At 47.7% G+C, this 27977-nt stretch overlaps 1 protein-coding gene across 1 annotated transcript; it reads left to right on the forward strand.

Moving 5' to 3' along the window:
* Positions 1 to 250: 250 nt before the first annotated feature.
* On the forward strand, positions 251 to 16573 carry LOC118512660. The gene is made up of 2 exons (XM_036057409.1): positions 251 to 1517; positions 13895 to 16573. Exons 1-2 carry the CDS (start codon positions 1436 to 1438, stop codon positions 15064 to 15066), a joined length of 1254 nt encoding a protein of 417 aa, XP_035913302.1. The 5' UTR covers positions 251 to 1435; the 3' UTR covers positions 15067 to 16573.
* The last annotated feature ends 11404 nt before the right edge of the window (positions 16574 to 27977 follow it).

Genomic DNA, 27977 nt, shown 5'->3' on the forward strand with positions numbered 1-27977 from the left:
AAGTACTGAATAAATGACACATAACTTCAACAACGTACCATATTAATTTTATATTGTGCTTATTGCGTCCTGTAATATTAATTAATATTATAGTACTGAATAATAGATTGTACCTGGTAATATTGATAAATTAAGCAAAAAAATATAAAAAAATGTGAATACGCGCCAATCCACTATGGTTGGCCATGCGAACCCTGCACTTGAAAATATCCCGCAGCATCTCAACGCTAGCTCGTACCCATTCACAATGTTGTTGATGTTGCAGTTCAATTTATGCTTTCGTGTCGGCCGGTCGCAAGCGCAGGAACGTGCTTGGTCGCTAACGATTTAGAGAAAGATAGTACGCGATAGTTCGTCCGTGGGTCATGTGAGAATCGTTCTGATCGTGAGTTGTACTTAGGAGTATTTAGCTGTTTAGTGGAAAAAGAACACCGGAACAGCACTTCCCATCGAAAAACGGAAACGTACGAAACAAGTTACGGATGTGCACGAACCGCAGATATTGTGTACGCTAGTCGTCGTTATTTCTGTGAATGTATCTTCGTGAAGTTATTCGTTATTTGAACGCAGAAACGAAAAGAGTTGAGTGTTAAGTGTGCATTTCCTGCTGACGATCAACATTACCCATCGCCGATCGTCTTTCGAACGGATATAAAGGATAGTTAGTGTGAGCGGAACATCACGAAACGGTGAAAGGATATCTGCCATTAGCAACACAAACCTCTCGTGCCTTTTTATGGGCAAAAGCGTAAAACAACCCGTATAAAGTGTTTGCTACTCTGAATCATCCCTCATGCTGTAAGAACGTGCCGGTGCGTTTCTTACTTGACTTACTTTGTGAGTGCGGGAGTGCATTGTGGAAGATTTTGTCGACCGCTCATACTTCCGGTAGGAATTGGGCAAAAGCAAAAAATCGGTGCAAAAGTAGTTGTTGGTGATCCATGGTGACTTGCCTTACGTTTTATGGGCATCAAACCTGTTCCCTCTCCGGGTATGTGTGTGTGTATGTTTGTGAATATGTGAGCCGGAGTTTTTGAGCGGGAAGGAAGAAGAATAAGCGATACAGCTCAGCCAAGGGAAGAAGGAGAAGAGATAAAAATAAAGCAGGCGATAAGCAAACAACGACAGATAGCTAGCTAAGGAAAAATCTAACGACGTCAACGGAACCAACATCGACGCTATCGCGCTGCTCAAGTGCTGTGACATAAGGGAATTGACGGGGATCGTTTGAAGGCGAAAAAAAAGCATCGCACCAGCTACGAGGGCGGGATAGATAGTGAAGGAACCAAGCCACGGGAAAGGGGAAGTTTTCGCAGCAAGAGCAACGGCGGTGCAACATAGTTGCACGGAAGAAGTGACCATCAGTAGGTGGCACAGAACAGTCAAGGGCAGCTGCCATAGCCAGGCGAGCGCGGTGAAACTTCTTACGCTTCAAATGTGGTCCGACGCGATGAGCACCTTGGCGAAGATGTATCCAAAGTTAAGTGCAGTCGAACTGTCAGCGATCCTTATGAAAGGTAAGTTGGAAGATCATCGATCTTGAAGCTGGAAATCAACTAACGGGAAGAGTATTCTATTCTTTGCTTGGATGGTGGTGGCTTCAATGTCCACCTCTCGTTTTGGGGCAGAGCGACAACGCAATGGGTGCCTTTATTTATCTGTGGCCGGATTGAGCGGAAGCAATTAAACGCCTGCTCACGACAGCTGCCACAAGTTTCACTCATCTTGCGCTCCTTTTCCCCGGCGTCAAATTCTACACTGAGAGCGAGAGAGAGATTCATTTGAGGGAGTCATCAGAGGGAGGACATAAGTAACCAATGTCCTACACCCCATTCACAGTTCCCGCCCCCTGATGGTTAGTAATTGCCACCCTAAAGGCAGCGTTGGAGACGGCGCAGCACTGGCTACTGGCGGGAGAACCGAGCTGTACGTTGTAATTATGTCATTTATTAGTGGCGCCTTTTGCGCTCGGAGATTTTAATTGGAGAACCACATTCGCCCGCAACTCCAGTGAAATTGAACGGTGGCGGGTGTGAGTGCTCGTTGCGTTGGGAAGGAAGGAAGGATTAGGGCAGACGCAGTACTTTGGAATGTTGGAAAAGTGCGGCTCGCGTGTGTCCACACCTCACGCAGGCTCATTCATAAATCACTCAATCCGCGCAAATCGCTTGCAGCTGGACCGAAGTTTGCCTCGTCCGACAATTGATGGCGACGAAGGAAGCTACCGGTCTCCCCGGAGTACACACTGGGAAGCGCGAACGCGCAACCTATACGTGTCTGTGGTGATGGAGAAGAAATCTGTTCATCAAGATGACAAGCGAGTGTATGACATTTGATGATCATGCGCCAGCACGATCGTGGACGTGGCGGTTGCATTTAATTAGAGTCGGTAGAAGCTGCCCGATGCCCGGTGCCCTAAGCTGAAGGTGTTAGTGTCGGCTGTCTAAGCCGACAGGACAACACCGGATGCGTACATCAAAGAGTAATTAGTTTTGCAGTAACATTGGGAAGGGTTGCTGTTTATCAACCCTTTTGGCAATTGTGCTTTGGGTGAGAGTGCGTGTGTGGGTCTCGTGTAATTAGTAATGTGGCAATACTGTTCTCCGTACAGACGCCCCTAGTTGCGTGAGGGTACATCCATCCCCAAAAGTGTGTTTATATATATCTATAGACCGGATGTTGGCGGCTGCACTGCGCGCGTAATTAATTTGGTTTGCGTCCGCCGATTCCGAGAACGAATCCCATCAAGAACACATCCTGATTTGATGCTTTGTGTGTATATGCTTTTTATCCTTCCGAGTTAGCCGCCCGCCGCATGGGGATGACCCTCGGAACCGTTCTGATCGAAACGATTTAGCTGGAGATGATGGAAAGCTGGGCGATGGGTAGGGCAGTATTCTTGGAAGGTGCAACACCAGTCGCAGTTGACTAGAAACGCCATTCTTATGAATGGGTGGCACACATCAGACAGTGCTGAACGTGTGTGTGTGTGTGTTAGTGTGCAAATCCGAGACGACGGTATATAATTAGAGACCCGGGGGTTACGTCCCGAAATATGGGCCGGTCGGCAAAGGGCGGCTTATGATCTAGACCGCGGACACACAGATGTGAAATGGAGAGTGCCAAAATGGAACTGCTAATAAGAAGCAGAGAGCGTGGATCGGGTGTCTTGAGTTTTTATACTGAAAACGTTGCAGTTAGGAGCTATAAATGAAATTATGGGTTGGTTGCTGTTTTGAAGCATCCTTCCACAGAACTCGGGAGAATGGGAATGGCTCATCCAAGATGAATGGTATGTCTCGGTGGGATGATCGTTCTGGACAAGCATCGAAATAAGGAAATACACTTTTTCTCACGCCCAGTTAAACGAAGTTTTTAAGCATATAACGAACCGTAAAGGTACGGGCATTAGGGCTGCGCTAATTTGTGTGCACATATAAGTCATTTCGGTGGTTTGTTTACCCAAGATCTATGTAAGTTAACGACACGAAGTTTCCGATGGTTCCTAAAAATATCCTCAAGGTGTTCGATTTCGTGGAACTGTCGCCTGCAATGTTAAATCACACAATAACCAGTCTACGTGTAGCGAGCTTATATTGCGACCCGACGGCTGTTTAATTCCATCGATGCCGTCGATGTCGATGTAACCATTTCAGACGCACATACACAAAAAAAAACACCTCCCGTTGTCACACTACCCATGCGTCCGTAAGTGACCTTCTATGCACACGTGCTTCATCCGCTCGATCCCGTCCAGATGTTCAAACAACGCTGGTTCGCTTATCATTTGTTTGCACATTTCCCAGCACTGAGCCACTTCGTCGGAACACTCTCCTTCTCGCCGTTCGCAATGCCCCTAGGGGAGCGCGCGCGCTGGACGGACTGGACTACGATTCGCACACGATAATCCCTCCTTTGCATGGAGAGTATGCGATGGACGGGAACCGGCGGTTGTCATCGTCGCCATCTGGACGTGAGATGGATGAGTTGCTGTTCGCCCATCCGGGTGGGATTCTAATTCCCGAGACAAAGCGTACGCGTTGTGTGTTACGCTGCGAGATGGCATCCGGTGCGATCTTTTCTGGAAGTTGGAGCACAACGGCGAATCAACAAGAAAAAATCCAAAGCAGAAAACGATACATATCAATAGCGCGACTGACGTCACGCTGGAAGTGGTTTTCTAAGTAGTCGAATGGATGGAATGTAATGCTTGATCGGAATAAGCTCAGGGGTGATGAAGCTTTGACCTAGTGTTCCGATAACAAGTAAGACATTGTGGCTGTTTTGGATGATTCTGATGAGAAGCCTTATTTGGGTTTGGCTTAGTTGTCTAAATAATTAACTACTCACTTAATCCATGGTGGATGACAGCTCTTCACTGTTGAAAGTAGAAGCTAACCAAGAATGTGGAGCAAGTCCCAAAGAATGTCGTTCTGCATCATAAGATCAGTCTTCCGACGGAGGATGAAAGATCGCGTCTCAATACGCCAGGGCGCCAACGCTGACCCAAGCTGTTGCTCCTCCAGAGCCGGTGTATAAATCAAAAACGATTATCTAAACCTGGGTTAGGTAATAGCGTTCGGCATGTTTGCCTCTGTCAGAGGGCAAACCTTAACGAATCAAAAGATTTTGGCCACATACTTTCCTTTCCAATCCGGAGGCCGTGCGGGTGTAGTAACCGTGTCCGGGCTTGTACGATCCACCGTCGACTACAATTTGTCATTATGTCACCAGCAAAGTTTCCTCGAATTGTATAGATCTGGTCACGAGGGATTTATTTGCCCATCCGGACGATGAAGATGTCGCCACTACCGAAAGGAACTTGTCACCGATGGCTTTGTTTATAAACTCTTCAACACGGCACACCCCGGGTGCCCGAGATGTGCCGCGAACAGTTTCGGCGTGGAATTAAATCACATGTTTGATAGTGATCCTTAGTGCGGTCGTGTTAGGGGGGGGGAAAACCGCTTGATGGATCGTCCTCAGGAACGCCATCTGTCAAGTGGGACAACTCTCCGAATGTTCGTAGGTGTAGGGCGGATTTTCCTACTCGATCCACTAGTTTTGACAACGTTGGAATGTCCACCGACAATCGGACACCGAGGGTCGTGTTGTTTGAGTTTTCCGGTGAAAATATTTCTCCCCTCGCGCTACCATCGCTGCTCCATGCACCCTGCGCTGGACCCAGCGCTGTGACAGGAGCGTCTTAGAGAATGAGAGATTTTATTGCCGCGTTTGTTCGTGCACCGAAATGTTTTCGAACGCCAAAGTCACATGAGTGGGAGAAAATGGCCCCCATACCGAAGCAGTCTATCCATCTTTCGTAGAAATGTTTTGATAGTCTTACCAGCCTGAATGGTATTCCTCCCGAATGAAAGCATTCACCTCTGCAGCCGGCAGCCGGCGCTCAAGATGGATGATAAATAAGTTCATCTAATTTGCTTGCGCCTTACTACAGGAAACCCAACCAACCGACTCGGCGCGAGATTTGAGGTGTGGGGTCGGTCTTGGTTTTCCATTTATACCATTCGATCGTGTCCCGTGCACATGTGCATTTTATGGCTAGAATGTCGTCAGGCGCCGACATAATAATCGCCGACAGAGACCAGAACGGTTCCGTCACAGGAACAGATGCGTAAAGTGTTTGTTAACGAAACCTCGTAAGCCGTGGTGCGGTGCGCAGGTGGCACAATTCTATACGCGGACATAATTTATGGTGTGTCGCGGCGTGAGTGTTTGCAAGACGTTCCGGTTCGTCTTCTTTTACCAGCGCGAGGGTTAATTAGAATATGGCCTGAAGGGGACTGAGATTCGCTCACGAAATCTTCTTCTCTCGTTGGCCGTTGGAGTAAAGGTGGAGCGAATGTCGTCTGTAAGATTGTTCGTTGTGGAAAACGGGCCACTGATTACCTTCGAAGCTATTAAAACCTTTACGACTCCATTATGGATCATGGGTTTGGTTTTGCAAAAACGCTAGCAAAAGGGTTTGCAGCGAAAACCGAAACGCTGCATGTTTTTTACGATCGACCCTAAATCTTCTCTGAAGCAGGATGATTATTTGATTCGCCAGTAAATGTTATATCTCCCACAGCTACCACGCGTGTACCCATTTTCCATTTACTGTGGTTAATTGTTTGTTCCACATCGTTTGTCCGTGTTAAATTAGACGGAAGTGGTGAAGGTGTTCTATTTGCGAGATACTCGTTGCAGGGATTTGAGTAAAAATCGATAAAGTGTTTGAAGATAGGTGAGGTTGTCTGGGTGAGAAGTTTTCCAGATGTGATGCTCATGAGATCATTAGAGCACCACATTGTTGCACATGAAAATGGCCTGAATTGAGTCGGTGGAGCAATGTTTGACCGCAGCGAATTAATAACAACTGAAGCAGAGACCGAAATTTACGCCATACTTTAAACCCCAAGCCGGAAGGATGTTGTAAAGGGTCGATTTTTTGTCTGCTCAATGCGATCCATGGCTGAACCAAACTGCATCCTTTTTCGGTGCCGGTTTTAAGGCGCCAATCTTCTCCCCGGGTCGGCAAAACAGTAAGATAAAAGCTAGCGATAGCAGTTTTCGGTAGAATCGTCGAGCGGCGTGGAGCTGCCTAAGGGATGCTTCTTTATTTTCGGTCAGGTTCGACCGTTTCCCCTGGGGAGATCACTACAGGACAACGAAGATGCGTCGCCAAAAGCCACAGAATGCAAAAGGTGAGCAAAATAAGAAGAAAAAAACCGCCAAAACCAGGAGTGTAGACACTTTGCCATTTTCGGGACCACAAGCTGGTCGCGGTCAGCAGTGGTTCAGGTTTTACTGTGCCCTTTTTGTGTCTTCCCCATTTTCGGAAACGGCAGGGTGAAATCGTCGTGTGTGTGTGTGTGTGTGTGTGTGTGCTTTTGGGAGCTTTCGAGTTCCTCTGCAAACTACTCCGGAACGTAATCAATCGCACATATAGATCTGCATTCGAATGAGTGTAGCACGGTTCCGCAAATTAAATTTAACCCCTACAATAGTGTGGATACCAGCAGGGAAGGTTCACTGGTGCCAACAAGCAAGCCAAAGCCCAACAGCAGATCTGGATAGATCGGAACAGAACAGAACAGAAGGAAACCCGAAAAAACCCAAGGCGTCTTCAAGACACGGTCCTTCGGCGTCGCATCCTTTCGGTGTCCTGAGGAGCGAACGAACCGGCATCTTCCGAGAAGTAACGGGTCAGCACGAGCAGCGCATCGAAATCGCAATCACGGTTCTGGAAATAGGATTTTAGGGAGGGATATCATCGGTATCGTCGTTTCCTCATCGCTCACGTTTCGTGTGTAAATCGCTCGCCCAGCGTCGGTTGTTGGGAGCGCTGGCTCCACGAAACGACAGCACAGATGGCGCCAGAGCATCGCGACGTAATGTTTCCATCTAGATTCCCTCGTCTCGCACTGCCATCCCTTCCCATAGTGCCCGGTGGAAGGGAACCAGGGAGTAAGCGCACAGTTCAATGTAACGAATGTTGAACCGAAACCTTCCCACCAGTACCGTTTACCCAGCAAATCGTTTGCGTACACATTGGCTGCTGTGCAGCACTCGCTCGGCTCGCCTGTCTCCCCGGTCGCCTGTCAACGGGCAATCTTTTTCCGGCTTGCACTTGCACAGGGTCCGCGAGCCTTCTCCTTCCCGCGGTACCCTGGCCCAACTGCAGTAACATATGGCGTCTCGTGCACGTTCGATGGGATCGATCGGAATGGGAAACGGGGCGTTAAGTTACAATTTATTTTCTCAGTTGCCACACTCCCTTTCCGTGCTGCTCGTTCCCTTTGGCGGTCGGTGCAATGATCCTGCAATCCAATACGCTACCCTCCTTCTGCCTTATTACATCTTTCGCTGCAAACTTCAACGGCTTGCTCTCCGGCACGCAGGAAGCCGATTAAGTAAATATAAATACGCAAACAAATTGGCAGTTTATTTAGCCTACTGGAACTGGAAACTGACCGGCCAGCATAATGGCCAAGAGTGTTATGCGTGCTGATGATACACGGTAGGTAGTGTTTGCCCACTGCTTCGGGCCTCGATTAGCCAAATTTAGTGACCGTGCGCGAATTTGATCTGATCGATGAAAATGCAGCAATATATTGATCGTTTACATCGCTTGCTATAGCGTACGAGCGCGATGATGGGCTCGATGTGCTTTGTTTGACATAATGATCATCCCCTGTTTCGTGCCTGTAGAAGAGGCGCCCCGCTAGCATCACACTCCGAAGCAATAAACAATAACACGCGCAGCTCGGTGGAGAGGCAGAATTCTTTAAGCGAGAGTGGATTAACTTGAATATGCTAAGCGTCCACGGAGAGGCGCCAAACAATCGGAGCCTTGTTTACTGACGACTAAATACTCGGCTCGGCCGTATTTCAACGTCGGGATTTTCTGCCGTCCCATTTGGATGGATCGAGTGCAAGAGAGATGTTGTTAGAATTGAAGCTCGAACATGATGTGTAACGCCACCGGACCACCATTAAAATCGAGCTGGTTCGCTGAAATGGTAAGCGCCTCCCCGGCAAGGGTTTTGGTACACATGGCATCATTGGAGTGCAATTTGCATTGTAAAACAAACACCCCGTACCCCTGTTGCTCGGTAAAGATCGTGCTGGCAGGTTTTGCTACTCTCGTTTGCTTTTGTGTTTCCTTCTCCTGGACGAAACATACCAATCACACACACACTCACACATGAAACCGATTTGAACCGACTCCGAACCATTTCCAATTCCGTTATTGCACATTGCACCGGGCGTACGCAAAAATATACGCTTTACAGCACAACGCACGGTCCGGTCGAGCGAAGGGTGCGCGGAATAAATTACTGTCAATTTATTAACATGATGCAATTTTCACCCGTAATTGCTTGAGACTTGCCGGGCCGGGAACGAGGTCGTGGCGACGTGACCTACTGCGTTTCGGTGCAGATCGCGGTGTTCAAACGGGAAGGATGAACCGCGCCGTAACGTGCGGCGTTATGTGCGTTACGCGATAGTGTGTCGATCGTGTTGATCGATATGCAGTGCTTCCGGGGTTTCCTGCACGACCCATCGGTGTCGCCGCCCTCGAACACCTATTGCATAACGAGGCACGTGCATCGGAGCTGAGCCGGGGAGAGGGAGAGGCTAATTGTGCAAAACAATCAAAGGGATGAAATTGAATATTTACTGATCAAGACAACATCGCAACAGGGGGAGAAAAACATTGTTCGAACGCGAATCGAGAGCGATTTACGAAAGCGCTCATCACTGTTTCTCATCAAATCAAATCGACAACGGTCGGTAAACGTCACACCCCATGATGCTTGTACCATGTTCCGAACGAGAACATGCCAGATGTTCTCGGGGCGTCAAGAGAGTTGGGTACGAATCGTTAGGCAACAACACCGGGATGAGATGGAATGTTCACGCCGTTAGCCCTTTCGTGTAGGTTTGCCATGCTTTTCAAAACCAGACCGAGACAACGCTGACTGAGAGCCCCTTTATGTTCCCGTGACGGAGGGAACTTAGTGGCAGCTAATTAGGAACCGGAAGGAATTAATGGAATCAACTAGCAGAGGACATTCGGATCACAGCGAGATTCAACGGTCGCTGGTCAATACTTCTTCTAGTCTGTTCACTCCTATAGGGACGATGATTGCTGCCCTCGTCGCATCGCCATTTTCTAATTAATAGGAGGTGAAGGGTGGAGAAATGTGTGACAACGAGTGATCTAGTGCTTGGTAATGGATTTGACAGTACCACGAGAAGGAAGCGCCACATAAAAATGGCGTAAAAATGCGACACAAATGGCTTTCCCCGCGTTCTATCAACTCTATCCACGTCTGATGTCCTCGTATAGTATACGCCTTTTTTAATGTTAAATGTATATATTTTTTATATGGTGCTCAGTCTTCGAGTCCTCGGGTGGACCAAAGGACGATGCCGGGTAAAGCAACACATTCTTTCTTTTCATTTCTACCCAGTGTGTTTTTTTGGTTGGCACCAACATCGCTGAGCTGATTTTTTGGTGTGGCAAAATTTTTGAGTTCTCCTTCCGTACTGGCATGGGAAGAAGTTTGAGCGTTGGCTGCATGCGTTTCGGTTTTTAATACAATAACGAACGAGCAGAAAGGTTGCGATGCAAACGTACGAAAGTGTTGATCATTATCTAGACGACGACGACGACCGGAGGATGACGACGACCGAGAATGAATGCAAAATAAGTGCAGTCGCCGGTTTCCAGGCGCTGATTTGGTGCGATGGTGACGAGTGGGCATCCGCGGTTGGGTCCACTGCAACGCGACGGGAAAGCCATTGTAGCAGACGACAACATTCGGCGATTATTTATGAACTCCGAAATCCGACCCGACCCACCGTGCCGCCGGGGCGACGGACGGGAGAAATGGGGCCGGTTTGGGGCAGGGACCGAAGGAACCGCTCGCTTGATTCGGGGGATGAGTTTTTATTTTTCGGTGGGTGTCACGGAATGTTTGGCGAAAAGTGGGCGACTGCAGCATTTGCAGTCATTTTCAAGTTCAGACGCGCCATACACTGGCAAAGTTTTGCAAAAGTTTCGCATTTTGCAGATGCTTTTTTGTGATAATAGGTACTTCGCTCTTCGCCCGCTAGTTCGTTCGGTCGCGAAACCCTGGAACGCCCCCGGTCCTTTTAAGGGAGGGCACGACAACGAAACCATCGAACAGCGTGCATCCAGCGTGTGTCGCCATGGTAACGCCACTGCCAAGCGCCAGATGGTTCGATTGTCTTTTGGCAAACTAATGGCAAGAATAATCCACCACCACACGCCGGCCGGAACGCGAACCGTGCGAGACAATCCCGGCACAATCTGGCGCCGGTCGGTTAGCGCGATATAGAACAATAACTTTTGCCGCAAAATGATACACGGGCGACCGGCGACCGGAGATTTTGGGGGGTTTTTGGGGTGAGCGGAATTTTATATTCCTTGCAGACTGCTCTCCCCGCTGAGGACGTTGCCTTCTAAGGAGTATTCGATGACCACGGTGCAAGGAGGCTGTTGGATGTGTAAGGGAGTGCCGGATTTGTGTATATGAGGATGGACTCTTGCCGTAGACAGAACGGTGGAATCCGGTTGACAGCATGCACGTACAGAAATTATAAACTAAGCGCCACAACCCAGTCCACGAGTTCTTGGCTGACCAGGCAAAGACTGTCGTTGTCGGCTGATGTGTGTGATTTGCTGTAGAGTTGATTATTCTAGTTTACGCAAGAAAGTAACAACGCCACTGCATCATATACATCACATTTGGAATGCTGATAGTAATCCGCGGAGTAGGGCTTTCCGAGATTGTTCATACATCAGATGGCTTCCGACTGGATCGCGTCGGGTCACTACGGAGATTGGCCAGGTGATCCCACCCTGCTTGTTTATATAATGATTAACATTCACAAGTTAATTTACAGCAAACTGCTGTAAAGCCCCACACCGCCGTTCAGCACACACGCGAACCAAAAGCAATGCAATGGAGCAGTGTCAAAGGGCAGACGGAAGGCGAATGCAATTTATTCGCGTACGCTACAAAAGGGATTTACTCCTTTAAGTGGACACCTCCCCGGCGATGATGTGTCATCGTTGCAGTGCCGGGTGGGGGTTTGTATTGTGCCGCGAAGCCTCAAGTGGTCTCTGCGCCGTGAAGCCCGGCCAGCTGTTAATAGCGGTGGCCACACAACAACTCCGTAAACACACAGCGACACGCGGTATGTGTGACAGCCGGTGCTGTTTGTTGTTTAAGCCCGAGGGTAATTTATATGCACTCGTGTAAACGTCGTCCTCCCAAACGCGCAGATTGCAATTTGGACTGTATGCGATACGCGTTCCGATGGCGTTCCCCGTGATGGTGGTGGTGCATGGCGCATTGGTGGCGCTGCGACTGCGCCTCGGCTGTCTCGACCGTGTCTTATTAATAACTTCATCGTGCGACGAGGTGTTGGCGTTGGCTGGCATGACTATCAGATGTGGTTACTGATGAAAATTAATTACTTACACATAATTCAATCGAAGCGGCAGTCCCCCCGGGTTTGCCCTTGCCTCGTCTCGTCTCGCCTCGAATTGTACGTGAACAGGAAGGAAGTGGCCTTTGTGGGAAATCGAAGACTCGGCTCAGTACGGGTACGAGTAATGGAGGCAATGCTTAAAGAATGATGTGTTCAGCGAAAATACAGCTGGTCCGGTATCTTGATGGGTTCTCAAGATTACGAACGAGTTCCCGTACCACCGTTTGATCGTTTGATGATGATGCGTCTGCGGTTTTTATTCAACGAATTTGTCATCAACCGGCCATATGGATCGTTGTTGGTATGCGTGCGTTATGATTGGTTTCGCTTATCTCCGGCCAACGATCTTCACGAGACTGCATTCCTGGCGATCGTTTGGCGTTTGTTGGCTTCGGCCACAAAGAGAGGCGTCTTTTTCTCGCCGATCTACTGTTGTTGGTGGTGGCTTCATTTGCATAAATTTGCGTGACGCCATCTTGCTTCCTCCCATTGTCCCGTTCCTTGCCCGTCGTTCTCGCGCAGGTGAACCGAAACGGATGCTTTGCGCTGTGTTTTGCGTGTGTCGCCGCCGCGAACGATATCGTCGAAATTTCATGCTGTGTCTTTTATGGCGCTTTGGTGCGAATGACAATTTCTAGCTCCATTGACAGCTGTGCGCCTAAAACAATATGCCCTGGCTTGGCTGCGGTGCGGGACGCGAGGTGTTGGAACCGGACGGTTGAAGCGGCCGGCTATAAAGAAAACATAAACAAACATAAATTATACTTAGAAGCTAACGTTGCAGCACCCGGAGCGGACTTCCACCGCTTGACCGCACAGCACAGCCGGACGGCGCTCGCTGTCGCACCGACTTAAAAGACTAATTAGAGATGGGTAGCGCCGGTGATGGTGAAACGCCGTATTGCTTGCGCATTGGCGCTTAACACTCTGGCCTTAACTGTTTGGCGCATCGGATCCGCCTCAGATTAGGACCGAATCGGTCTGGACAAGCTTAAATCTTGGCTAGTTGTTTTTTTTCTTTTGCTGTTCACCATATGACCATGGCGATTTTTCAGAGCTAATCTGTTTAATAGGTGATGGGCTATTTTTTTGGGCTAAACTTTCTAAGATGCTCGTGCGAAAAAAATGTGTCATCAGTTTAATTAATTTTTGGCGCCGTTTGTGGATAGGGGCGCGTGTGTTTGGAAAATGGAAATGGGGGTAAAAGTAAAATCATCCACAATCAAACGGCTGGATACGATCGATAAATCTTACCGCGTGTGTGTGTCTTTAAAAAACGATTCCCACAACGATAACTCTCCGGAAATAATGCTTGCGGATCTGTTTTTGTCACCACCAACAGGCTGTCATAAATTTAGAGTTAAATACCAGAATCCATCGAACACATTTCGTACAACAGTAGCGCTTGGAACCAAGGAATTTGGAAGTGATTACTTTGTCTTGACTCATATTCTGCCCGTTGAATGGTGAAGGTTCGCTAACCTGTACACGTGCTTAATGGCGCAATTATACCCTCCGGACATGAACGAGTTGCTGTGCGGTACCGCGATCGTGAATGGATAAACGGTATTGCTCACAACAACTTCCGGTTGGCTCTTAAAACACTCGGTGTGGTGGTTATTTTTATCGCACCATGGCAGCTCACCTGTGCTATCCCGTTCGCAACGTCCGTTCACATTTGGGAAGTTTGTTTGGATATGAAATGTGGTGCTGTTAGCGAAGAGCTGGTAGCCGAATAAGCACACCTGTGTGAGATGTTCTTAAATAGACACTACTAACCTTGCATTCACAAAGAGATGTTGGTTCAACAAAGTAGCTAAATCTTTCCCTTCTTCTTGTCTATTTTTCTCGCTTTCTCCAGGAGCCGCCATGTCCGCATCGCTCGAACGAGACTCTGGATTCAACTCGGGCAGTTCGGAGCACGAGGATGATCTGAAGTCGTTGGATCAGAGCTCGCGCGATGGATTGATCAGTCCCGAAAACAGTTCCGAAGACTCGGTCCCCGAAGCAAAGCTTGCATCATCAACCGCAATAACGACGCAGGCTTCCTCGTTGGTTAAGAACAAGCGTAAGAGCACGGAACCGCTGCGTGTGGTGGCGGAGACGGAGCTGTTGGCACCGTTGAAGAAGCGCAAACGGTACGACGAAGAACGGCAGCACGCCGAAGATCTACTCCAGCAGCAACACCATCACGAGCAGGATCACGAAGAGCTCGATGCCGCCACCTCACCGGTTTCATCATGCCGCACCGCCACCAGCCCATTTCGTCCCTGGGCGCCTTCATCGATGACACTGGAAGGATCCACTGTGGTTCCCCTTCCAGCACCCTTTGTGCCTCCGTTTCCCAACCCGGCCGATCTGCTTGTGCGTCATCCCGCCGTCACGACATTGCACCGGGCCGTCAGTATCAAACCACTCGAACAGCTGCAACCGTTGGCCCTGGTGGCTAAAAAGAGTGCCTCTTCGTCATCCTCCTCAAAAAATCAATCCCCACGACCAAACCCCCGAGCGTCATCCCGTTCACCACAGCGTACTCCCGACTGGAAGGAGCTGCAGGAGCAACATGGACACCTTCACAGCCATGCACCATCAGGCACTCTATTTGTGCAGCCGCGTGCACCTCCTTCGCTCGATGACACCAACGATTCGATCACGGATCATGAGTCATCGATTCCTTCCGGTGGTGGACATGGCAAGTCTTCCGGTGGTGGTGCCGGTTCGCAAACGCGCAACTACAAAAACATGACGCGCGAAAGGCGAATCGAGGCGAATGCACGCGAGCGAACCCGGGTGCACACGATCTCGGCCGCGTACGAGAAGCTCCGGCGAGCTATACCGGCCTACTCGAACGCACAGAAACTCTCGAAGCTGTCGATCCTGCGTATCGCGTGCTCGTACATCCTAACGCTCAGCCGGATGGCGGGAGAAGATTACAGCGAGGACGGTTCCGAGCCATCGATCGCCGACTGTGTCGAGATGGTGACGAAAACGATCCAAACCGAGGGTAAGATACGCAAGAAGAAGGATGAATGAGAGGAGCCGGTTGCACAGGGCGATCGGTGCTTCGGGGGGATTGAGATGGTTCCAGTGCAAAGCAGTTGGATGTCTCGTCCGGGTTCTGAGCGACATTTAGGTTTGTTATGTGTTTTTGTGTCTGCATTTGTCGGTGCCGTCGGTGCTTTTGAACGGATAGTTCAAACTCTCAGGTCGACGATTCATCGGCGTCAATTCGCGTAAGCGTAGATGGTGTGTCATTGTCTTTCGTTTCACTTTTGTTTTAAACTAAATATTAAACTCGGTACTGATTGTGCATTGACTGATTTGCAAGGAAAAGGAATTCTTAATGCACAGCAAAATAGTTGCGAGATGAACGTGTAAGCGTGTAAACACTGGAGTACAAATGTAGGTTTGAAGTATTGAAACTTCAAGCAAGATCTTTCACAACTACAAAAAAGGTGCCACAATTTTGCTGAAACTCACCAAATGACAATAAATGATTGCAGGGAAAGAAGAGTCAAGAATAGCCAGCAAACAAACAAACAAACGAAAAATACATCAAAACCAAACCAAGCGCATCCTCATGCTTTCGGATGGCAGCCAAACGTAAAAGTGCCATACAATGTAATAACGCGCAAGTGGCAAACACGGTCAACAAGGAGCAGGTCTACAGTGGTGATATCTTGTAGGAGAATAGAGGACACCATTGCCAAACAAAGGTAGGACAGAGCTAGGGTGGCAAACCATGCAACGCACTCACATACAGTTACAGCTGGTTCCGCGTTCCTAGGCGTGTTGTCGTTGGCGAGTCAAAGTCCACTGGACGACAGTATAAGCACGAGGAGTGTCATATTCGTGCTAGTAGCTTAGCGCCAGTCCCGAAAATAAAGTAGTCCATAACGCCTCCCGTTTAGCGTCTCAGTCGTTATTATCACGTTCGAGGTGCAGCAGCATCAACGGTAACTCCCTGAGCCAGGGGGCCCGCGGGAGAAAGTTTTGTTGCGAAAAATCTCGTCCGTACAGTTTTGTTTTCTTAAATAGTTGACGGTTTCCGGCCACTTCACCACCACCAACACAGCCATATTAAGTCGTAAGTGGGTCCGAAGAATGATCCGTGAGTCATGCTGGGTGGCGCTGCATTAAGTCATGCTCGAGTCAAAAGGGCTCGGCCACTATAGGTTAGATTGCTCGCACCGGTTAAATGCAGGCAACAATGGCGACCTAGTTTTTTGTACATACATATTTGCTGATTGTTTTCGAAAAACACAACGCATCGGATTTAGCGGTAACAAAGTGGACATTAAGCATAGCGATGTAAGCGCGTCTTGTTTTGTAATACTTACAAAATCGACTAGGTACCTTAGGAGTGTTAAGGTTAAACTATATACAAATATTGTGATTGAGCGGTACGAGCGATGAGAACAGAACGATGATCTACGAAACAACTACAAGTTTGTGAGATACTGGAAAAAAGGAAAACAAAAAAGGTGACAAAAGAAAAAAAAAGCAAATAAAATATTTTTGTATGAAATAATGAAACGAAGCATGATGTGTGTGCGTGTTTTTCTTTTGCACTGCAGAAATACGATTGATTGATGACAAATGACAAGCGTATAATCCTAATTACCCTGCTCGATTGTTTGAGCAAGGGCCTTTCAAATCAAGCAATCGGTATCTTGGTGGGGTAAATTGACTTTTCGCAAAGAGCTTTCACTCTTTGGGGCATTACGGGTGTCAAAAAAAACTTCTACCATCAATCCGGGGTTGCGGAAAAGATGTCTTAAGTTATATGTTATATACCAATTTATTTGGACAAGTATGGCTATTGTAAAACTTGTTATCTCAAACAAATCTTAACCGTCAGCGCTGGTAGTCTTTTTGAGTGGTACTTTCCTCTCCTTTCTTGGCACTACAACCTTGAAGGTCACGGCCTGGCATTTCTGTCTTTCCATGGCTTGATTTTACCTGTAGTAAGGTAGTCAGCCCTGCGTCGGAGGGGACGCGATCTGGATGGGATTTTAATCCCGGTCCGGTCGCATGAAGACCGTCGCCGCAATCGTTTCGGTCACCGGACCGCCCCAATAGACCAGACCAGCCAGTTTTAAACGATTCTTAGGAAAGTTCTTATGTAAAAGAGTAGAAAGAGTTTTACTAAACAAGGAAACTGTTTTTTTAGGTAACGACATGAATTGTATAACGTGGTGATTGATTACTTGTTATTCGTAGGAATAACACAAACCTTCTTCTTCTTTCACACTACATCATCGAAAGGTCTCGGCCTGCTATTTTTGGCTTCCTTCAGTTGATTTTAACCTCCAGCCGGATAGTCATTTATCGGCTAACTGCTAGCAACAGCCGGGGTTCGATTCCTATTCAGACCGCCTTCCCGTATGAAAGCGCTGACTACTTTACTACGGGTAAAATCAAGTCACAGGAAGCCAGATATGGCAGGCCGAGACCTCTCGAGGTTGTAGAGCCAAGCCAAGTTTCATATTTAACTACGAGTTGAATTAAATCGTTTGAAGCTGAATTGCTTTTGCTTACCCTTGCATAATCGGATCAAAGTCTGAATTCCAGCTGCCTGAGTCCAGCTAGAAATTATCAAGTCATTTACGAACGTTCTCAAAATTGTTTAAAATTGTCATCCGTTGATAATGACACAGATGCGCGAGATGAAGATACGTCTCGGAAAGGAGATGTGGAGTGTTATCGCTCCTTTTTTCCAAGAAACAGGTCAACCAGCTGACAGTTGATAGCTTGAAGAATGACAAATTCGTTATTGATGGCATGATTGTTACAGTGTCAGAAAGGATCTCTCGAGAGCAATGGCACGTTCGAGATGTCTGCGGCTGGTAGATTGAAGTTCCACACTTTTTTCCCAGCCAGTCAACTTACGCTGAGATCTTTCGGCTAATGGTTTCTATGTTTCATCGATCATCAATCGAACGCTACTGATCCAAGGGCGTTAGGGTAGGGTAGATGAAGTGGATGCATTATCGTCGAAGGCTCGTCGTCGTACCGAATGAGAAAGACATCGCGTAAACATTGCAAACAACAAATGTTCACATTCGCAACAGTGCGATAAGCGGAGTAGTGGTGGTTCGGCGTTGTCTATGCTATGCTGCTCGCCGTATCAGTGCCAACCCTTATCGCTGGTGATTTGGAGTGGCTTTGAAAACACCTGTTCGTGCGAGGATTTTTTGTTGCTGTTGCAGTTCATCGGGCTCGTGGCTTCGGTGTTGCATCTCCAAGTGGATTGCACTTGCCGAGCCGAGACGTTTAATATTGTAGTTGGGAAGAGCAGTACACACAAGCGGCGTTAGGTTCTTGTTCTAATTAAATTCCACTGCTCAATGGGAGAGAGAAGTATACCCCGTGGTTGGAATCGATTGACTTGAAGGGTCTTTCCCATCGCAAACCATCTGGCAGCGGCGACACGATGAGCCCTTAATCATCATTGCTTTATCAGACACGCTGAGGGGGGTTTTAGAGACGAGAGAGTGGGCTGTGGTATCAAGAGGTGCAAGCGACTGAAGAAAAAACAAAACATCCACAAACAGCAGCGAGCGAACCAGTTGCCCCAGAGTGAACGGTCGGATATCGCACAGGTGTGATAAGTCGCGTAAACTCTGCCAAGTGTCGATTTTTGGACAGCACGAAGAGAAGCCACACTAAACCTGGGGGGTTGATAAGCAAAGCAAATTAGCCCTGCTGGCCGGCCAGGAGTGAAACACTTGTGTGTTATCGCGTTCGTGCTCGCTGCTCCGAATGTGTTACTGCTCGAGTGCGTATGTCCCTGCGTTCGGCGTGCAGGTGTACTGCCGCGAGTGCAGACATACCGATTCTTCCCGGGGTGCGTATAACCTCCGGAGCATAGTGTTTTTAGTGGAATATTGCTTTTGAAGATAGAAGGCACGATCATTTGCAGCTAGCTAAACTTTGTACGAGCAAACTCCCAGGATGCAGAGCTGGTGGGCAGCATTGTTGCAGTTGTAGGAAACTGTTCACCTGTCGCTCATGAATGTCCGTCCGAGTGCACTGATAGTTTACAGCTTAATGTAATGAGGTGTCCGGTTTACAGCACCACGTTCACGCTCAGGCTCGGGCAGCGTGAAACAGCAATCAAAAATATCTTACGCTAATTGACGAACACATCGTCTCTTGGCAATAGCATTGCCGCCAGACGGTATTGCACAAGAGCTGGTGCAAAGATAAAATCCTTGCATTTTCGCTGACTGACAGCCGTGTCCCAGTATGTACGCCCTGCGAGGTGCCCGAAACCGAAACTAAAGTGAGCCGAAAAACGAGTGCAAATGAAGATGAAACTTGCCCGAAAAGTGCATCTATGTGATTGCACTTAGTGTCGTATGATGATGACGATGGCTAAGGCTTTGTTGACTAGTTTGTTGGCGGGCCGTTTGACATGCAACAGATGATGCTATTTTTCACCACTTGCAATTATGTTCGGGCAGTGGAAATGGGCGCAAAAAATGTCCGCACTGGCACATGGAAGCCGTTGACTCACCTGTTTACAAGACGTTAGTGACTCGCCCGGCACTGTTGCCTTCGAGCTTTGTGTTATGGCCATCGTATCTGTGTTCAGTGTCTTGCTCGAGCACTTTGAATACAAAGTAGTAGCAAGGAGAGTGGAATAAGGATACTCAAGAGGAAGAGGAATTGTTTAGAATGTGATTTATACTATATTTGTAAGACGGTAAAAAAGGTATTTAAAGGAAAAAAGATATTGGATGTACCAAAAAAGGTTAAGATTGGATTAGAAAGGCGGCCGGTCTTAACACGACAGGGCCGGGGTTCATATCCCATCCAGACCGCCTTCCCGTACGTAGGGCTGACTATCCAGATATCCTGAAAATTAAGTCACAGAAAGCCAGAAATGTCTGGCCGTGACCACTCCAGGTTGTAGTGCCAAGGAAGAAGAAGAATAATTATATTTTTATTCCATAGGAACGTCCAGGCTGTATTGTTAGTAACTGCTAATTTCTTGTTAAAAAATGTAAAGAACAGAATTTACTTAGCAGACAGCCATGGTATTGGTGAGATGCAGAAGTCCACGGTAGCATTCACTTTATATCGCAGTCATTTGCCACAATATCCTAGCCATTTTGGTGGACTCTTCTGTCCCAGTGAACTGCCTAAAGGTACTTTGCGGGTTGGGTCGTCCAGTGCTATTTTCATTACAGCGAGTTTAATTCGCTGCACGATGTTTGTACATCGTTCTTCCACACATACTTTACTTACTTACTTATCCGGCGCTGCAACCGCTCCACAGTCTTAGCCTGCTGCAACAATCCTCGATATCACTCACAGCCCAGCGCCTTCGTCTGCCAAACGATTATCACGGCCTTTCTGGCGGACGCATCAACGCCATTACACCATCACAGTTTGGACCAACCACGCCTCCTCTGTCCGTGTGGACGGCCTAAAAGGACTTTACGGGCTGTGTCGTCCGGTGTCATTCTCATGACGTGACCAGCCCACCGGAGCCTGGCTAGTCTAATTCGCTGCAAGATGGTGAGATCATCGTACAGCTCGTAGAGCTCGTCATTGTTGCGGCTCCTCCATTGTCCTTCCACACATACGGCCAAAAATCCTTCTGAGTATCTTACAGTCCAATGAGGCTAAGATAAATTCGTTGGTTCTGGATAGAGGCTTAGATATCTCTGAGGAAGCTTCAAGAAGGATTATAAATGTTCAATTAAGTCCCAGCTTCGTCAGTCACTACATTTATGTTGAATAGAGAAGATTTCTCACACCGTAGTATGACCGGTAGGCGGTTCGACATCCTTGCGCGTATCTCAACATCATAAACGACAAACGTAGTTCAAGATTGAAAAAATGAGAACAAATTCTTCGTCTTCTTCTTCTTCCTTGGCACTACAAACTTGAGAGGTCTTGGCCTGCCATTTCTGGTTTACTATGACTTGATATTACCCGTAGTAAAGTAGTCAGCCCTACGTACTGGGAGGCAGTCTGGATGGGATTTTAACCTCGGTCCTGCCGTGTGAAGACCGGCGCCGCTGTCGCCTCTGCCACCGGACCCAACCCAAGGAGAGCAACAGGTTATAAAATGCAATAAAAAAACAAACTGAGACCTATGTAAATGGGGTGGGTCGAGCAAAATATAGTTTATTATGAGTTATTCAAACAAATAAATGTTCAAGGTCGTCCAGCTTTCTGGATCATATAGCATACCAAAATACCACTTATTCTGAATAAAGAGGCATTTGATATGCAGAATATACGGCATAATTTTATAGTTCAGTATAATTTTTATTTTGTTTTAAAAGAGTAAACATGTTCGTCAGTAAACTAGATTATTGAAACTTTAAAAACCTAAATACAGCAGTACTTTAGAACGTTATTCACTGAAGTAAATAGTTTCATCATTGCTTACTCAATACCCAATGCGTGGTTAAAATTTCGGAATTAGTTTTGGGAAAATCCCAAGACAATTCACATTACCACCGGGGAATAAATGGATTCTTCAACTCCACGTTTGGCTGACCGACTGATTCCGCTCATTGAAATGCGACTGGGAAGCATGCTCTCTTTCCGTACCGCGATCGCGGGACAGCGGAAAGCGACGGGCAAGCCTGTCTGGCACGGTAATGAAATCATCTTTCCGGTCCGGTTGATGATTCACTTTACGCGCGCCACACCGAGAGTCGGTGCTGCATTTCATGGTGGCGAAAGGTTTACATATTCAAGCCGGGTGCACACTTGCCGTTTTCATGGCGAATGCTCAGAGCAGTCGGAATAGGGGTTCTTGTGCAAAAAGGGGGTTGTGCAGAGATGGTGTAGTGTGGTGAAGAAGCGTTTGATTGTAAAATAAATAAAAATCAATATATCGAAAAAAGGGCAGACGAATCGAACAAAACAGTTCCAGCTCTTCTTTTGTCGATGGAAGGGCCTTTTGCCAAGTGATTCGTTCCAGCAAAGAGAAGAGCTTTAACAGGGCGAAGAAAATATATTAGCAACAGCTCTGTGAGAAAAAACACACAAAAACCCAAAGGCACACACAATTCCGACAATCAATTCGAAAAATTATCGCCGTTTATGATCGCAACTTATGCTCTCACTCGCCCGTGCGTCGAAGTTCGATCTTTACGATCGAAAACAATCGGGCCGGGTGGGAGCCGTTTCTCACCTCATCCTCGGGCGTTCGGCGGGCCGCGAACGTGGCCGCTAAATAAAGACGAATCGGTAGCGAGTGCGCGATCGACAAGGATTTCACCGCGTCATGCGTAAGAGCGGTTGTTACCGATCGAATGTGAGATGAGATTGATTGGTTTTTATCTGCCGTCCTAAATCAGCAACCGGTTTCCCACCCCGGCGACCGGCGAACCAACCAACGCCCGGCTGGACCAACGCTCGTTTTCATTTTCGATTGGCCCGCCGGGCAGAAGAACGGCAAAAACGCCTCACCGGAAAATCGTGTTTGTATCGAAATGCATCAGTAATGTCAGCAGCACAGCTCACATTCGACCGATCGCCGGCCGATCGGTTGGAGTTGATCTTTTTCGATCATATGCGCTCGAGGACACACACATACACAGGCGTACCGAAGCAAAAAAAACGACCATTTTTTTCTGGCCGATTCTGACTGATTGCCCGGACCCGTACCCGATGGATCGATCGTACGGAAGGATGAGCTGGAAAGGAGGAGGCCGAAGGAATGCAGGTTGTGCTGCGCTAAACCACTGTCGCCAGCAGCCAAGGACCGGCAGAGGTATAAAAGGATCACTAAAATATGTATCGCGGAACCATCCGTTCGATTGGCGATCGGAGATCGTTGATAAAGCGAGTCGCTGGCGGAAGTCGTACGGTAACGAATGGCCGCACGGAGGACCGAAAATCATCGAGATCGTTATCGGGTCGGGCATTGAAGATTTCTCTGTGTGGTTTTTTGTTTTTGTTTTTGGAAGGAGATTTCGGTTTTTCTTGTCCCTGATTTTGTTGTGACTTGGACGAGGAGCTCCTTGCGACGTTACGGTAGCTGCCAAATGGGGCTGTCGGTTTATTTTGAAATATTTGTGGTTTCAGAGCGAGAGAGAGAGAGGTTGAGTAATTTAGGGCATCTTTCAAGCGATGTGTCACATTTGTTTGTGCTTTTTACTACTTTTCGTACAAAGTTAAGGCTTTAAAGTAGGAGCTAGTTTCCGGTTAGCTACAGTTTTGTTATCATTCTGGAATCAAAGCGAGTCCGTTACAATATTGCGAACGAGTTTCGAGAACTTTAAGCGCTTAGACAAATCAATGCGATGTGCCTACGATTTCAATTTAATAACCACCATACCATACCAAGAACACGACCTGTATTAATTACTTTCAGTGTCGCCACTGTCCCACATCAGTGGACCCTCGCTGGTCGTCGGTAATGTCGGCGCACCTGAGCCGGGAGTCGGAGCATTAAAAAGAAACGATCGATAATCGAATACATTCAAAGTAACGGCTTACAATCATTTCTCCATCATGAAGCAGCGCACTAATCGGACCCAAAGCCGGTGATAAATGCAGCATCAAACGATCGCCGGACCACCATGCTAGCAGCCGGGCCGGGCAACTGTCATAAGTTTAAGGATTTCGATCCTGGAAGGTTCGAACTGCACAAAGGTGGCATCGGCATGAGCTTGGTCGATAATTAATGTTTTTTTGGAAGCTAACCGTCGAACTGTTGGATAATGGTTGCCATGTCGGTGATCAGAAGGGGGGAAGAAATGCTTCCTTAACCTATATGCAGGGATAAAGATGAATGATTTAACTACCCGTAGAATCGATTGACGCTCTCATCCGTTGTAGCCAAACAAGCAGATCGCGTGAGATATGTGTGTGTGTGTGCTCGCGCATTCTTTCCGGGTTTCCGATCCTTAAAAGGGTTTCCTTAAACACGCCGTGATCTAATTTACTCTTCGGAGGTCAGACTATAATTTAGCGTATTAATTTGTTGTTCTCGCTCGCCCCGGTACAGCATCGAAAAGCAAACCCCCACCTCCCCTTCCAATACGGCAATGGGACAGCGTTAGCGCATCAAACGAGTTCGGATGCGGAGTCGATTTCCGGCTGGCTCGGTCCGCGCATGAGCTCGGAGTGGGCTCAAATGCGATGCGCGGGACACAACAACGCGACGCAACCTCCATAAATTCGTATTAATGTTGTCGATTTTAATTAGCACCATTCATCGCCCCTGCTACGAGCCGCCAGCGTTCGCCAGCCGGGAGCCATATTTTTGGGACTAATTTTCGTATTATGCGCAAGATTAGCATCATCTTGCCGCTCGGTTTCAGGGTCAGGTTTCGGGTTGTGGGGTGGGGCAGCAGAAGGTACACTGCTTTGCCCAGGTGGATACGATCAACTGTGAGGACAACACTTGCACTGGTTTGTGGAGCTGATGTAGGGGTAAGCGAAACAGAGTAGCTTAAAAGTTGACAATGTAGATCGAATGGCTGTCACAGAGACAAACACCAACGTCGAGGAATATCGAAACTTGTAGAGTGCGTGAAATATTTGACAGCGGTGTGGTAGCTCATGTATGCAAAACGGACACAAAAGGGGTTTTAAACGTAATATTTCGTAAGTATCGATAAGTTGATGTTAATCCACTCTTTCTATTTGAGTTTTGATAAGTATATTGGACCATTTAACATAGTGATTCCGCATTGTTTTAGAGCTAATCATTAGTCCTCGTTAGTATAGTCGTTACGAACATCTGATGACAAGAGACAACTCCTTGAATCCTTCCAAAGACTTGCACTCCATCAAGGATTGAGAACGGCGACGCAAACTTCATTTGAGAAATGTCACCGTCTACACCTGCGATAGCAAGATGACTCTTCCCTGCGCGAAACAGACACTTGTCAATACGGCATCTTGAAACCAACGAAGCTGTTCGCTTCCCATTCGATTTCGCCCAAGGCAAAATTCCTCCCTCATACGATTAAATAATTTACTACCATTCGTTAGCCATAATCACGTAAACCACAGCGCTTTAATGTGCTCGACGATGCGCAACCGTCGACCGGCCGGTTCGTCAGCCGGCTGGCGTCAACTGAACATGATGATCGAGGGGGTTGCGGGAAGAGCAACCCCACACGGCCCCGAGCCAGAGATTTATGGTTCACGCATTAGAGATGCCGCGTGTGTGTGTATTTTTTTCCTGCCTTCTTGTTGTTTCGTTTCCACTGGGCGACAAATTAATGCTAAACAAATGCATCTATTTTCGTTCGTTCGACGGCTTCGATCGGTGTAACGCTGGCGGACAGGGCGTAGCTGTGTACGGGAGGAGGCAGTTAGTGCTGGCACTCGTTTGCTAAAGTGCAGCTGCAAAGATGCACCGATGTGCTTGATCGTCCCCCGGTGCATCGAGCGAGCGCGCGCGCGCTCCCGAGCGTGTGGGTGTAGTGCAGCCATGTGTCTGTTGATTCCTTCTTTTTTTTTCTTTGCTCCATCCGACATTCGCAACTGAGTCGACGTGCTCGGGCAAACGATGAGAGAGCTGCCGCGTCGGGTCGGAAGGTATGGTAGGGAAGCACTTGTACCGGCGGAGGAAATGCAGTGTGAAAACAGATGCGCCACATTGGTAGCGATCGGCCCGGTTCAGGGATGCTTATGCCGGTGCCGGTTTGGCGCAAACAAACCGTGCAAAGTAGCACCCGGGACCGGTCAACGTGAGCCCGTTTTCCGAGCGTCAAGTGGACAGCCAACAATTACCGGCAATAAAAATCGTATTTGCTCTTGCCCTCCGCTGGCCACTCGGCGTGCGGTGAGTGCGGAAGTGCCGCAGGTGAGAACTTGGCAAACAACTGCTACCGATCGGTGGTCGGTCCTTGTCGTCCACCATCAATAGGCGACGTTGACTATTGACGTCGTCATCTGGAGCGAAATTTCACAGGTCCGAGCGGCGATGCACCTTGCACCTTTGCGCCGTGGATATCGGAAACAATCTTCAAAACGTGACACTATCAGAAGCTAGTTCCTACACCTAACGTTACCTACCTCGCAAACGTTCCTAGGTGCTAAACGAACCATAAGGCGAAGTGGGGAAATTGGTTCTTCTGGTAGAGAGTGGCAGGTAAGGGCGATAGCGATATTTGTTTCTTTCGATACCTTCTTTGGTATCGGCCACACCATCTTCCGCCCGTGTGTGTTTCAGCCCTCCGCCTCAAACCGCCTCCCATTTCTAGTCGTGGGCGTTGGACATATACATTGTTTGCGCTTAACTCAAGACACTAGCTTTAAAATACTTCCTCCCTGTTTGAGGGCGTGCAACAGCTGTAAACATTAGCATTAGTGGTAGGCAGGTGATTGCTCGGTGCCAAGAAATAGGGTTTAGAAGCGTGGCGTCCTCGTTGCGAGGTTTGTTTGGCTGTTGTTTGTCCAACCGGCTTCCAGGTGGAGTTGTGCCAAGCAATTAATATACAGTCGATCGACACATGGAGCTTCTAGTCCAATTGAAATGCTTCCAGCGGGTGAAATGTGAACCGAAGAGACAATCGTTGGTTGTTTGATAGGTAGGTTGTGCTGTTTGCACAGTTTTGTGGACATTGAGGCATTGTTCTGCAAAAATAGAAAAGTAATGGGCTATAGAGTTTTTAAGAATTGAAATAGGTTCCATACAATTTGGGTTGGATGGGGTTGAAGTGCTAGAAGACGTAGAACTGACTATGCAACTTCGTAGTATCAATAAACCTATTAAGCCAGAAATTTCATGCAAGACCTAAGACATAAAGGTCTCATTTGACTCTCAAATCTTGGTCTGATATTTGTGGGTTTTCGTGACTTGATCTTACTCGTAATCAAGATGGTTGGTCAGTCCTGCGTACGGGGAGATGGTCTGGAAGGGATTTGATCCTCGGTGACCAGAAGATACCATGAAGGATTAATGGAGGATTGCAGGCTTGCTTCAAGCCTGAGAACGCCAAAGACGCAACGAGATTAAATGTCTATTATCCCGGATTCTTGATGGCCTAGAATCTAGTTTCACTTGAAACGTTTTATGTTATAAAATTTCACTTGAAACATTTTTCATATTAATAAGTATGCAAAAAAGCTAAACCCTTGGCTACTTTAAAGAATTCCTTACAAAGTGACGTCTAATATATTAATCTTGTTTTCCTTATCTGAGAACCATGACCGGGCCCGAGAAAGTCTATTTTAAGTGCAAATGTGACCAACCTCTGTGCACCAGCCAGTGCAACTTTGGAGTATTCAAATTTTAACTGCCTCGCTAAGTGAATGTTGATAATAGCAGAAACCAGTTACCGACTGCAGTACCGTGCATCTGCGAGGTTGTTTTATGAGATGCTAAACGATATTGGGTGGAGCAATAGCTCTGCGGTTCACCCACAGAACTGTCCAGCCGTTAAGTTTATGTGTGTGGGCTCGTTTTTTTTTTTTTGCCCTCGAGGAAGTGCCCATCGAAAGGAACGGAAAAGTAGTACCATTCGTAGTGAGGCAGGAATGTTGACAGTCCGAGGGCCGGCCCGCTTGCCAACGCCCCGTGTCACACTGCGGTGGACAATGGGGCAGCTCGGTGATATATTCGTAACGCGTGACATGCATCAAGTACGACACCCTTCCTGCGGTGGCGTCGTACCTCGTGACTAGTACTGCCCGGTGTTGGGGAGAAATTTGATTAGAATCTAGTAACAGCCACAGCCGCTCCTGAGTGCTTGCAGTCCGTACAGATGTTCGACGCGTGGTGTAAGGTGCGAATTGATAAGGATCAGGAAATAGTAATACATTAATGGGGGAGATAAAAAGTTGGAGATTTCAGAGTTCAGGGCAAAATGTTTGATGGCCACCAATTACCGATGCTATATTTATAAGGCCTTTTCTCTGTAGAATACCATACATAATCCACGATGCCTCTAGCCAAGTGCAATCCTTGATCGTTTACATCGATTGACATTTCCATCGTAACGTCCTAG

This window comes from Anopheles stephensi, chromosome 3 (assembly GCF_013141755.1).
Source record: "Anopheles stephensi strain Indian chromosome 3, UCI_ANSTEP_V1.0, whole genome shotgun sequence".
NCBI classification, from domain to species: Eukaryota; Metazoa; Arthropoda; class Insecta; order Diptera; family Culicidae; genus Anopheles; species Anopheles stephensi.